Below are 14,459 nucleotides of genomic sequence, written 5' to 3' on the forward strand. Positions count from 1 at the left end.
TGGCTGGATAGCCGGGCCCAAAGAGTCGTGGTGAATGGAGCCAAGTCCAGTTGGAGGCCAGTCACTAGTGGCGTCCCCCAGGGCTCGGTGCTGGGGCCGGTCCTCTTTAATATCTTCATCGATGATCTGGACGAGGGCATCGAGTGCACCCTCAGTAAGTTCGCAGATGACACCAAGTTAGGTGCGTGTGTCGATCTGCTTGAGGGTAGGAAAGCTCTGCAGGAGGATCTGGATAGGCTGCACCGATGGGCTGAGGTCAACTGCATGAAGTTCAACAAGGCCAAGTGCCGGGTCCTGCACCTGGGGCGCAATAACCCCAAGCAGAGCTACAGACTGGGAGAGGAATGGTTGGAGAGCTGCCAGGCAGAGAAGGACCTGGGAGTGATGGTGGATAGTCGGCTGAATATGAGCCAGCAGTGTGCTCAGGTGGCCAAGAAGGCCAACGGCATCCTGGCTTGTATCAGGAACGGTGTGACCAGCAGGGCTAGGGAGGTGATCGTCCCCCTGTACTCAGCTCTGGTGAGGCCGCACCTCGAGTACTGTGTTCAGTTTTGGGCCCCTCGCTACAAGAAGGACATGGAGGTGCTTGAGCGGGTGCAGAGAAGGGCAACGAAGCTGGTGAGGGGCCTGGAGAACAAGTCCTACGAGGAGCGGCTGAGGGAGCTGGGCTTGTTCAGCCTGGAGAAAAGGAGGCTCAGGGGCGACCTTATTGCTCTCTATAGGTACCTTAAAGGAGTCTGTAGCGAGGTGGGGGTTGGCCTGTTCTCCCACGTGCCTGGTGACAGGACGAGGGGGAATGGGCTTAAGTTGAGCCAGGGGAGTTTTAGGTTAGATGTTAGGAAGAACTTCTTCACTGAAAGGGTTGTGAGGCATTGGAACAGGCTGCCCAGGGAAGTGGTGGAGTCACCATCCCTGGAAGTCTTCAAAAGACGTTTAGATGTAGAGCTTAGGGATATGGTTTAGTGGAGGGCTGTTAGCGTTAGGTTGGAGGTTGGACTCGATGACCTTGAGGTCTCTTCCAACCTAGAAAATTCTGTGATTCTGATTCTGTGAATAGAAGAGAAGAGATTTAAGTTAGATGTTAGGAGGACATTCTTCACTCAGAGGGTGCTGAGGCACTGGAACAGGTTGCCCAGAGAAGCTGTGGGTGCCACATCCTTGGAGGTGTTCAAGACCAGGTTGGATGAGGCCCTGGGCATGTGGCATCCCTGCCCATGGCAGGGGGGTTGGACCTAGACAATCTTTAAGGTCCCTCCCGAACCAGGACATCCTATAATTCTATGACTTCCCGTGGTGGGACGCCTTGTTTTTCCTGGCTGTGTCTCGCATCTCCATCACAGGGCTATGCAGGCACACAGGGCTTTCCTGCTGGTGCAGCACCCACTTCTACAGCTTGAGAGCCATGATCTTTTTCTTGGCTAAGGAACATACTCCTTTCTTAGGAGGAAATAATAAATCAGCACTAAATAAATGGTTAAGCAAACAAACAAACGGTTATAGAAGGGCTCAGCCTATGGCTCTTGCAAAACGTCTCTCAACTGCGTGCCTCTGGGAGGATAACTGGTGTGACTAATCCTGCCAGGAGATGAGCTCATGGCTGTAATAAGACCCAGCAGAACAGCTCTTTTCAAACATCAGGCGAACATGTAAAAGCAACAAAGGCTCTCACAGCCTCATGATGTGCAAAATCCCTTGTGGACAGCAGCCAAGTTAGCATTCCCACATAAAACATGGGCACCCCTGAGGGCTCGGGGCATGGGACACCCATGCTGGTGCCAGCTGCCCCCAGAGCAGAGGCTGGCAGGGGGTGGGGGGTGGCTGGGGCAGCCTTGGCATCTTTAGCCCCCTGCACAGTGGGGCAGGAACTGGGTGCTTGGTCCTTGCTGGATCAAATCTCCTGGTGTGATTGCATGTGAAAGGAATGATGTTGTCCTCTGGTGCACTCCAAGCCTGCCCCACAATGAGGAGCAAGGCAGTGCAAGTGCAAATGACTAGAAAGTTTGCTTCAAACGTGTACTTCTGACATTAACAAAAATGCTATTACAAACACACGTTTGAGTGGCAATGCATTGCAGTGACAGTGCCAAGGCATGGGGTTCATAAATCCTATCATAAAAACTACTACAGAGAAAGTCAAATTCTTCTTTGGGAGATACAGAATACACACCAACCAGTGGGTTGTAGTAGATCTGGCCAATCAGACCTGATGCTAGCCCTTAGGATCTGTTACTCACGAGAAAAAAATCATCTTCAAAATACAGTCTTCTGTGCACAGCTTGTAGTTGGAAATGTAGGTAAGGTGTCTTTAGTTGTGCAATTTGTAGTGGTGTTTATGTAGTGTGATGGCCTGAGGGTATGAAGAAGGAAGATCAGTAAAGAGGTAACACCTTTTTTTAGACAGTACTGGGAACACTTCCAGGCACGCAGTCTTTTATTCTTAACACATTCAACAATTTTGTAAGCTGTAAAGACATTTCTGTGAAAGCAAATAGTAATAATGCTACTGGAACACATGAGCTGGATGTGGGAAGACCAGGTAAATCCCAGAGCAAAAGTAGTTTTTATTTTTGGAAAATATTCTTTCTTCTCTGCTGTAGCTACTTCTCTTGCAGACAATTTTCTTCCTAGGACCTATTTAGCTGGCATGAAAAATTTCTTGTATAAAACCACCAGCATCTCTTAAAACAAGCTCCGTGACTGCTCAGCATGTGCTACTTCCGAGTCTCCTGGATTTCTCAAAATCTAAACAGATTGTAATCACGTTCGGTTTCTCTGCGTCACGAGGTGGGAAAAACACATTCTCTCTGGGCTCAGTGTTTGTGTGTGCAGGCAAGTGCTTTTTTCACAAAGCTAATAGCAGACCTGGAATATTTCATGTGATACGGAAACAGTCGCACTCTCTTTGAATGGGAAACATCAGCAGAATAAAACATCTGCTCCTTTTATGCATAGCTTTTGTTTCCAAATCCTTGCCATAAAAGCAGTATGTAGATGTGCTTTACAGAGAGAAACTGTATACCCTAGAATTAAATCTCTTTGTTTGTAGCCATTAAATACCCAGCTCCTTTCCTTTCTAATTAGCACTTTTGGCCACCTCAATTCAAGCCCATGTTTTGGCCCGGGGATCGCCCTAGTTTAAGCACTGGCAAATGACATCTCATAAACACACACTGAGCTGGAGGCACACACTCTGCAGTGCTGCTGACCTCAGTTAAAGCAGGCAACCGCTGTGCTGCCGGGGCCGCAGGGGTGGTGCAGTGTGGTGCAGTACTGGACAGCCCTGTGTCCTGCCAGCAGGCAGAGTGCCTGCATCATGCTGGTTTGTTTCTATGCCGTGTGGTCACGACAGAGAGTGAGAAAAGCAAGGCTGTGTGGAGGCAGCAGAGGAAGCAAGTCATCTCCACACCGCGTGCAAATAGTGGGGAAAAGACTCAACGTTGTTGACTATACTCTTGAGCTGGACAGAAGAGGAAGCAGCAGCCTTGCCAGCTTTGTCCTTCTCACACCCTTCTGATTCTGTAAATTCAGAAGAGACCCTGGCTTGCCAACAGATCCCGCCTTGCAGGCGCTGACTCACTGGCCTCATCTAACAAAACAAAATGAGTCACAGCAGCCAAAGTTCCCGATTGCTTTAGGGTGAGAAGAAGTGGGCTGTGTGAGCCAGTGCTGTGCCACAAGGGTCCACCAAGCAGATACAGAGGTGGTAGGAGGTTTGGCCTTTACAGTTTCATCAGGTGAAAAACGGCTGACATTTGGAAATGTATTTGGAGGAAAAATCCCAGCCCATCTGTTTGGCTTTGACCGTATAGGAGTGACCTTTTGTATTCACCATCCTTCAGGATGGTTCTGCTCTACTGTAGGCACAGGTATTTCAGAAAAAGCAGGCTGGTGGCTTTTCTTCCCCACTGCCCTGAAGCTGGAGCAGAGCAAGAGGAGGGAAGAGGGAGACCAGACAGGGCCTCCCAGCAGCTTGTGTCCAGACCTCCCAAAGTGTCACTTGGAGGAGATGTGCCAGCCTCACCCTCCTTACCTGTCTTTTGTGGGAGCAGGTGGTCTGGAACACCAGACTGACCTTGATGCTCAGAACCTGCCCAACAGCTCTGTGGGAATACGTTGATTTGAGGGATTCCTTATTTTCAAGCATTGACCCCCCAGGTGGAGGCGATCAGCAGAAAACTTTTACCTACTCTTTCAGCATAGGAGAAAAATGCAAAACATTGTGTTTCTGTAATACAGTGCAATTCTGTGTTTCATGAAATTATTTCTACATGGAAACAACTTATTTTTATAATGCAAAGGATGACTTCTTTTCAGGCTGATTGTTGAAACCTGTTCTTTCTGTTCTTAAAAAATCTGCATATTCAGGGATAACATCATCTATTTATAGGGGATTTTTTTTCTAATTTCATTTTCTTACATGTGAGTGTTGTAAGTATCACCTCTTGTTTTACATTTTTTTTTAAATATCCTTTAGCAGGTTTTCCTGTCCTTCCTTCTCATTCCCAACCTGTTGCTTCTCAGCAGAGGGAAAAATTCACTGGTTTTGCAAAGGGAGGCAGTGAAAAGGCTAACTGCATATTAAAGACATACCCAGTTTTGAAATGTCATGCTTCTAGAGTTTCTGTGCATCCCAGCTCTGACTGCACTGACTGCCAGATGATACCAACAGGCACATCAAATATGCCACTATGATAATCAGGAGAAATTAGTGCTCGATGGACATGGGGATTTCCCTTTTCTTAGTGTTAGCTACTATTAAGTCACTCATAATGGAAACTGTGATAATAGTTTCCCATCATTTTCAAGGAGTTTAACAGTGACTGTTACCCTGCTATGGGGAACTAGGAAGGAAAGAGAGGGGTGCTCTATTTTTCTTAAAAAAAAAAAAAAAAGGGTTCAGCATCTTGAAACAGTGTTAGTGACCAGTCACCACATTCAGCACAAGCCCTTTTTGAATATCCGTGAACAGCTGTGGCAGGCCTTGATGCTTGTCCAAAGGACTACAACGTGAATTCTGCTACAAGCAGCAGAAATTTGTTTTTAACTATTAAAAATCAGCCAATTACAATAACAGCCAATATGAGCTTTACTCAAAAAGTAGAGACCAGAACAGAGTACACCTCTAAGGCAAAGATGTGAAGAGGAAGTGTATTAATTTCTCAAAGAGAGAGCAAAGTTTTTACAAACATTTGAAGTAAAACAGGCATTTTTGTTGTTGTTGCAGAAGAAAACCTTTCTGTTTTATATAAATATGTCTGCCAAGATATTTCCTTTCTGGGAAAATGAACTGTACACACAGTACTCCAGCTAAATCCAGAGGAAGTTGTGAAGGCTCTGGCCTACCCAGATAAGAAACCTGGGGAATACAGCAGACAGTAAGAGCTATAGTGAGTAGGCATTGTGGTAACTGGTGAGCAGGGGGCAGATACACTGCTTGGAATCTCAGTATTTCTCCTCCCTAGTGTGGGTTTTGACTTTGCAAATATATTACCATGTTTTAACAGGTATTTTATGGAGGTGAGCATTAGCTGTGTTTAATCCCACGCTTTCAAAAAACAGATTATTGTTTGCTCAGAGTTTTGAATTATTCATTGGTGAAGCTCATATGTGGTTTTAGGACCCTAACTGCACTTGGGTTCAAGAAGGTTCACCCTGCAGAAACAATCAGCCTTGCAGCATTTCACATGCCAGTTCACATGAGCCGGGGATTTTGGTTTTAATGTTGTAAAAATGTTGTAAAAGAGAGAAGAGGCATTCATCCAGGATGCAACTGATGAGGAGCCTAAACTATGTTTGGAAACAAAGAGAGCTCAGCGGTGTGTTGGTGCAGTAGCAGGGCACCACCGCATGACTGCAGCTGCCCTCCAGTTTGCAGAGCTGGCTTTAGCCCCAGGAAGTCTGCAGGCAGAGAGGAGAGATTGTGCTTGCTTCCCCTGTCAGAGGTCGTTCCTCTGGGAGCCCTCAGTGTCAAAAAAGCCCCTGCACCTTACCAAGATTTCTTGATGTCAACAGAAGTGTGGAAAACACTGGTATAAATGACTTATCCTTGCCTGCATTAGGAATAATAGAAATATATGATAGAAATATAGAATAGAAATAGAATATATAATAGAAATATAAGGATATCGAAAAGCACAGGCACCTTATTATAAAGAATCAAATTCAGTCTTACTTTTTCACTTTTTTTTTTCTTTTTTTTCCCCATTTATTAACTTATTAACTTCCTAAAGCAAAGTTCATCTCCTCATGAGCCATTCCTGATCCTTTCCTAGCCCACACCCCTCCACCACAGCCATTGCTGCAACTTCCCTACAGCTGCTCTGAAGGAGGAGTCCTGCTGTCCTTCCTAGCAGCAAGGGCTAATCCTGGATGACTGGGAAATTACTTCCACAGGCTTTTGTTCTGTTTTGCATTGTTGTCTTTCTGGTTTGGTTTGGCTTGTTTTTTTTTCTCTCTCTCTTTAAATTTAAAAAAGCAAAGCCAGAGCTAGCAGAGCACACCAAACCCATGGAAAAATTGCTTTGGACAGCTGTATTTGACTGTGACTTGTGAATAATTTTTTCCAGGGTAAAGTCTGGAATAAGCACTCTTTCTGCTGTAGCTATTCTGAAGATTCTTGTTGGATACAAAGCATTTGAACCCAGTCCTGTAAATCCACTCCAGGAAACAGCCTCTACGTAGATGAAACCCTATCAATTTTTATGAAGTTTCCCTAAAAGTGCAGCACTGTCCCTGTAAACAAGACGCTGTGGGACTAGCTATGAAAAACAGCCATGACTGGGACTAGGGCTGGGACTGAGACCTGGACCTGCGCTGCACAGCACTGGTGCACAAGTCTTATGCTTTTTGGTCTATACACAGTCCTAAACTGGAAAGATTTTGTTTTATCTATGTTTAATTTTCTACTTGGATTTGAGACTTTGTGTTAACTACTTTATTCATTTCCATTTGAAAATAATTTATGTTAAAAATTATAGTTTGCTGCATATGTAAATACTAACTGGAAGAAATACTGGAGAGTTTCAGCTGGCCAAGGGCATCACATAAAACTAACCTGGTACCATGACGGTGACAAAATAAGCTCTCTCCATAATGTTATAACGGCAAGGGGGAGAGAAGATCTTTACCTTTCTTTCTTTACCTTAAAGACTTTCTTTACTTTAAAGATCTTTCTTTAAAAAGTAAGAATAAACCAAAGAAATATTGTAAATGCTTGCTTGGTATTTGCTTTTTCCCTTTTACTTGTTCAGCACCCATGTCTGTTCCAGAGTTCTTATGCTTAAGGGTCTTTTAGATACTGTCTCACTACAAGTAATTTCAGTTACCTCACAGATGAAAAGTAAATGAAATCAAATGCTGGTTTATGAGCCATCATCTCTGAGATCCAATTCCTTTCCTCAAAAATTCTTATTTTTTTCTTCCAAGTCCCTTCTGTGAACCCAATAACAATTTATTGGTAAGAAACACAGTCATAAAAAGTCATTAAAAGTTGAAATGACGTCTTGCTAAAATATTCATTTTTATTCATTTATTCATTCAAAATATTCACCTGAAATTCTTACACTTGTCTATAATCCCACTTTGCCCTCTAGTGCCCATTCTGTTGTTTCCTGCACTGTAAAGTGCCCTGTTGACTGACATGCTTCAAAACATATTTTCACTTGATAATGAGATTGTTAAGGATAGTTATGAACCATAAAGGAAATTTTGGGGGATGAGCTTTTCTGAACAATCAGTGGTCCATGATTTAACATCTTCCCACTTCCAGCAAGTGAGGCAGAAAACCCTGGGATCCTTCGTGAGAGGGCAGTTGAAAATATTTCATGCCAAATTTCAGTAAAAATGGGGCTGTTTCAATTTGGGTTTACTGCATTTCAGAAGTCACCTAGGTGATCAGAGCCAGAAAGTTAAATAGGCTGAATGTCTTTTTATAGCACGGGCTCACAGAATTGCAAAAACAAACAAGTAAACAAACAAAACAAAAGAAAAACAAACAAAAACCCCACCCCAAAACAAAACCAAAACCAACAAACAAGCAGTGGAAATCAGATTTCTAACAGTCTGACAGTCATTCCAAGTACTGTTAGCTACAAAGCACAAGAAATACACTTTAGGCTATAATATGTCTGGTGGGATCTCACCAGGGAAAAAAACGGCTCTGATACTTTGCTTTCTCCCTTTAGTCTTTCCAGTTATTCTGGATCATGGTGAAGTTGTTATAAGGTTGTACTTCTGGTATTGCAGCTTCAGACCTGGCATCCGTTGCTCTCAACACTTCCTTTAGCTCTCATCCGTGCTGGCAGAGAGGAGGGCATGTATACCCTGCAAAAGAGACCTGTGTCACAGATACGGTACATGACATCTGGACTACCTTTCCTATTGCTCTTACTAGTCTATTTTTGTATAGATTCACCTTTGCATTAGCAGTGCTTTGAATGCTACTGCTTTAAATGGCTAGAGACAAGGGAAAACTTTAAAGTGGCTCCTCACTAGATGCTAGTAGCAACCCCTAGCAATTACAGCCCTTTATGACTGACATTTCCTTTCCTTGGGAACTATGGCCATGACAACTCTGCCCTGTTTCTTTATGCTGGACCCAGAAGCCTGTGTCCAGAGCTCATCAGCTTTGGCTACAGGAAATAGTAGCTTTTTTTTTTTTTTTTTTTTTTTTTTTTTTTTTTTTTTTTAACATCTTTTTACCATAATTCAGTTGGTAACACAACCTGGATGTAACTCTTCTCCCTCTGACTAACATATAGCAAGAAACTAGGGAAAACACAATCATTTGAAATGGAGTTAACCAGGGACAATTTCTCAAGGGTAAAATCCTGATTTGGCCTTGCAGAAATCATTGGACTTTTATAAAGTATAGGCAGGTTATTTCAAGAAATTTGTTTATATTGCTATTCCAGGCTATGTGGTTTGGGGGGAAACTTTGCTGGAATACGTGCTTCTGTAGGTCAGTTTATGAGTAAAGGGCAGTAGATTTCAAGCAACAATAAAGGACAGCACTGAATGGAAGTGAATTGGAATGGAATCAAATTTGAGAAAGCAGTTAAAGTGAATTGGAACACAGCAGGATGGAAAAAAAAGCCTTCTCCACAGAAAGTTAGATGAAGGAAAGATACTTTAATTACAAGTAAGAGTATGCAATTGAGAAGTTATTGCAGAAGCTATAGTTACTGCAAACAATTTATTGTGTGGACAATTCCTTCTAGAATTACTTTACCTCTCTGAACAAAGCAAACTTATAATGGACCAAATGTATAAAAAGATATATTCTTAGAAAAGAGCATATAGCACTTGAAAGAATAATAAATGGTATCAACATAAACCAGGCCCATTTAAATAAAGAGTACACCACTTTTTTTTTCATGTGGACTCATTCAGTACAAATCTAATAATTCCTCTAAAGTGATGATGTGTAGTCCATTCACAAATAAATGATTCTCTGTGTATTGGTGAAATAGAGATGGAAAGGAACAGCACATTTTCACAGCAGAAAACACCATGCAATAACATTATTTGTCATAATTATCATCCTTTCCTATGGAGTAACCCTCACTGAAAAGTCATACAGATTATTTTATAGGTAGTATATACATCCTGCTCACCAAATAAAAGTTAACTGACATTGAATAATATATTACATTTTCAAAAATAAATGTTAGCAGCATAATCATTTAATCATAGAAAAATCATAATCATAGAAAAAATATTCAATGTAATTAATTCTAAAGCTAAATTATAACAGGTGAAAATCTCTGTACCTTAGTTGTAAAGCTTCCTCACGGCTTTATCAATCAATTGAAGACATCTCCTTATTTCTGCACGGCTGATCTCCCAGGAGCACAGGTTGTGTTTCTTGTCTTTAAGAAAACAGTCTATCTTTTGGAAATACTTTTTCAGTTTCAGCCTGTTGATTTCTTTAATCCAAAAATACTGGGTTTGCTTCTTAGTTACACATGCCTCCAATTGCTCAATTTGATGATAAAGTCCATTTTGGAATTGTTCTAGAGCTGCCCCATCCCAAGCAGCTAGAGTTAGATTTTTGCTAAAGATGTAGAAGATGTGTTGGAAGATCTCTTCAATGGCCATTTTGACAGTTTCTTTCTGTTTGGGCTTTAAAACTTGCTCAGGAAATCTGAAGGACATTTTCTCTCTTAGACAACGATGCGGAAACTTTTTGCCCATTTTGTCCAAAAGTTGCAGGCTGTTCTCAATCGCTTTTCTTTGCTGTAAAGGAAGGTGATTACAGTTAAGACTTGACATGGTGGTGGTGCACAACAGAATAAGGCCAATTTGTACCAAGCCAAAAGTATTCATGGTAAAGATAAGCTGCTATGCTTCTCCTTTCCTGTATATGAATCCTGAGAGACAGGCTGGATTGCTTTGAAGGTTATTAATAGACGTCTCTGTTTCTTCAAAATTATGAAATTTAATTATTCTGTAGGAGAAGTTTTCTTTCATCATTTTTTGGTTTTTAAGGTCTTCCCCCTTGTGTATGCTTTTGACACTTACCACTTTCATTTTCTGCTTTATGACTTCATTGTCTTTTTTTTGCCACTTTCTTTTTATTTCAGCTGGATATTAGAATGTTATGTATATCTTAGATTGTACATATATCTTAGATCCCTCTTCCTCAAAAATTCTGTGGTAATTGTACTGAGAATTTAAAAGAATATGCTAGAGAAATATCCTAGTTTCTTAATATTTTAGCAGTGGGAAAACATGTTGAAACACAGCATTGTCAATGATGGGCCAGGGACCTGCCAAAAACTACTGTCAGCCTCTCTCTTTGACAGGATTTACACTCCCAAAATTCAGCTGAACTCTCTCTACCTATTCCAGGAAATTATTCTCTTTCTCTTCATGTTTCTTTCATCCATTTAAATTCAAAGGACAATAGTCCTTTGAATATATCACTAAAAGACATGTATATATAAAAATATGTGTATTAGTATTAATATAACTATATGTATTTTAATATATGTATGGTGGTAATTAAATGGGGCCTTTTAGAGACTGTAAGTCTCTATAATTTTTCTCCATATGATCAATTGAGTAATAATATCAATGACAGTAGAGCACAGGTCTGAATTCTGATGTTAAATGGAGAGAGAACAAACACGTTGACAAAAAATGGTCTAAAATACAGCCATTTGCTTTCTTTAGCCATTTGGTAGAACAGGCGAGCACTATCACAGCACATTGTGAAATCTTGCACCTGCCTTTGATTTTATTTTGATGAAAGTGAGTCTTAAATTAACATTTAGCTGTTTCTCCAAGCCTTCTGTACAAACATAGCTCACTGCAAAGGCAGTCTACAAAGGCAGATGATTACATCTGGATAAAGAGGTCCAGATAAACTGGCTTTTTAGTCTGAGATCTGGCTTTGTATTTCTGTGCAGCTGTTGCAATGCCACCCATCGCTATGTGGCTGGCTTCATTCTTAGTCTCGTAATCACTCTGAGCAGATTTCTGGTACTGTTTTAGGGCTTCCTTTGTGTTCAGCACACATGTATTTGGGAGGCTTTGAAAAGTTACAAATTAAGATGAGCACAATTGTTCACATGAGGAAAATCCTGTGATTTCCTCCTGTTACTTAAGCAAGCTTGAGTTGGACGTACTGCCACTGTGAAGAACAAATGAATCCCCTATCATCACTTTGGAACAGCAGTATTAAACAAAAAGGGTAACAACAGCCAAAGCAGGACATAAAGTGAGTAAAATGGGACCAAATCTTTTCACTCAGTGGGAATGTTCAATACTTGGAAAAACAGACCTAAAGTGCATTGCTGTCATTAGATACAAAATGGCCATGGAGACATATTACGTGCAAAAATACAGCTGTAGAAGTTATGTACATATTAAAATCATCATTAAATCAATTAAAAATATACCTAGTTTAAGCAAAATATTTCATACTACTACACCACCTTCCGTAAGTTAAACACAAGTATATTTTTCCATGCTATAATCATTATATGATCTTAATTCTTCTACTGATGTTAAACAGATAAACTTGTTCATGTTTATTATAACTCCCAGGCACACAAGTTCTTTCTTTTCTCTTCCAAAATACTTTTTACAGGTTTCCCTTTGAATAAAGAGCTGTACATACCATTCCCATTTCGTATCTTTTATAATAAAAAATTGTTCTTCCCCACTCAATTTCTTATCTTTTGTACTGAGCAGAGTAAGAATATTGCATAACTCATGAGAGTCTTCCCTAATCATCCATTTTTATTGTTTAATTCAGAAACAGTTCATTGAAAGTAATTACTGGAAGAGGCAGCTGAGTGCTATGAAGCTGCAGCACAGAATGCTTTTGTTATTTCTCTGTGGTTGAAGCAAAGCCCACTCTAACCTAGAATGAAAAGAGGAAACAGGTTTACAAAGCACAACTGTATTTCCAAGTATACCTAATAAGTCATTCATGTAAAAAAAAGTACCTGATCTGTGATTCCATTCAAGCAGCTCTGTCTTAAAAGGTCATCTTGCTGCATGTATTCATTGCAGGAGTGTAAGACTAGAGATAAAAAAATATGCACAATTCTATGAATTTCTACCACCTTCAAATTGCCACAATTCACTTCCCTAAAGGAAGTTTGTAATTTCATTGTATAATGAAATGAGTATTTGGGATGACTATTTGTTATCTCTTATGACATGGAGTCTTTTATCTCAGGCACCAAGGCATGCATTAAGTCTAAGCTACATTTATGCTGGCAAATGGAGCTGTGCACAGGAACATTCCTGCAGAATAGAAACGTTAATTCTCCAATCAAAATAACTAGTTCCTCTCAACATGTAATCTACTCTCAGTTTCCTTTCTCCTTTACCTCATTCAAAACACACTGATTTTAAGAGGTCAGCATGCCACCAAGGAATCCAAACAAGCTCAGCTTGTCACGACACACAGTATCTTAATAAGGGGGATTGTACATGATTAATACCAACTCTGGAGCTGCTGCACAAGGATGGATAACGATAGGAAATTTATATACAAAATCTGCCATATGAAGAATGCATTCTGTAGTTTAAAATGGTTAAAACACAGTTAATTTAGCTTACATGCTGCAATTTAATTCATAATCAATATCACAGTCTGCACTAAGAAGATAAGATCCAGCTCAGCTATGTGACCTTCCCAACTTGGCATACCATGTAACTGTTTTGTCTTATGCTGGAGTAATTCACATAAGTAATTTGTGTAGTAGATGCTTGCTTTTGCAAAGTATTGTTTCATAAAATACAATTCTACAAATACAGGTATTAACTAATAACTAACAAAAAGTACTACAAATAAAGTTTACCAGAAAAGAGATTTAACAGAGCAGTCCTCAATGAAATAGGAGCAAAAGGAATTATTAAAACCTACTTTTTAAAAGCATGGAAGTAAAAAAGAAAATTACAATTTCCATTCACGACACTAAAGATTTGTTGCCTTACTTATAAAATACACTGTGGTTTGTCAGCATTTTTTTTTTTCTGCATAAAGAGGAGCAGGACCTAAACTCCACTTTGTAGGAAACTAAATTAGCTGGAGTATATTCAATTTCTTGTATTGACAACTTGAACATCAGCACTCACCAAGGGTGTCTTTTTGCCCTGAGGCTCTTGCATCTTGCTACACGAGCTGTCAAAACCACTGGGCATAGATAGGGTCTTTGGCTGCCTTGCTGGATGTGCCTTGATTTACCACGCTGAATGGGCATTTGCTGTGTAGGAATACTCAGACTTTACCCTCTTTAGTACACATGGCTCTCTAAATTTTTAGAGAATTACCGGACTATGACTGACAACTGCTTTCATAAAATAGAGGAACTCTCACATTCTTTTTATACTGAGAAAAATTACAGATCATAGATTATCCTGAGCTGGAAGGGACCCACAAGGATCAGTGAGTCTAGCTCCTAGGTTCCCAAAGGACCACCCAAGAAATCAGACCATACACTGTTCAAACACTTCTTGACAGAAACAAATGCACAAGATAAAAAATGATTTTAAAACTCTTCTAGTTATCACAAAAAGTCAGACACTATCAGAGACAGGTAAACATGAGAATAGAGCTTTTATTGAAATCTAAACAGAATAAAGGCTGCCCTGGAGAATACCATGACAAAAGCCATAAAAATACTTGAGTATATAAACGAAAAATGGGAAAAAAATAAATCCACATATAGATAAAGCTCTGAAAAATAACCTAAAAAAAAAAAAAAAAAAAAAAAAAAAAAAGGAGAGGCTAGTATATAAGCAAATACAAGCCCCTCTCAGGGCATACCCTCCAGGCCTCCTGCTGGGCCTCCTGTGTATGGACATCTTCAAGTACCTGAACACCCTTTTTATGCTTTGGAGACCAGAACTGAATTCCATACCCTGGAATTAAATTAAATGAAACAGGTTTTAAACCCCATGGTAAAATTCCAGCCTACAACCATGTTCAAGGGGAACTA

The 14,459-nt window shown here is 40.4% G+C and overlaps 1 protein-coding gene across 1 annotated transcript; it reads right to left on the reverse strand.

The window, feature by feature from the left end:
- Window positions 1-8,084: 8,084 nt before the first annotated feature.
- On the reverse strand, window positions 8,085-10,362 carry LOC311427810 (interferon alpha-2-like). The gene is made up of 2 exons (XM_084505377.1): window positions 9,771-10,362; window positions 8,085-8,322 (listed from the first exon to the last, which is right to left on the reverse strand). Exon 1 carries the CDS (start codon window positions 10,324-10,326, stop codon window positions 9,772-9,774), a length of 555 nt encoding a protein of 184 aa, XP_084361503.1. The 5' UTR covers window positions 10,327-10,362; the 3' UTR covers window positions 8,085-8,322; window position 9,771.
- Between the last annotated feature and the right edge of the window lie 4,097 nt (window positions 10,363-14,459).

Source organism: Aythya ferina (assembly GCF_964211825.1).
Source record: "Aythya ferina genome assembly, chromosome: Z".
In the NCBI taxonomy this organism is placed as follows: Eukaryota; Metazoa; Chordata; class Aves; order Anseriformes; family Anatidae; genus Aythya; species Aythya ferina.

Coding starts and splice junctions, on each gene's coding strand:
- LOC311427810 (XM_084505377.1), bottom strand. CDS start 10,326: ATGAATACTTTTGGCTTGGTACAAATTGGCCTTATTCTGTTGTGCACC.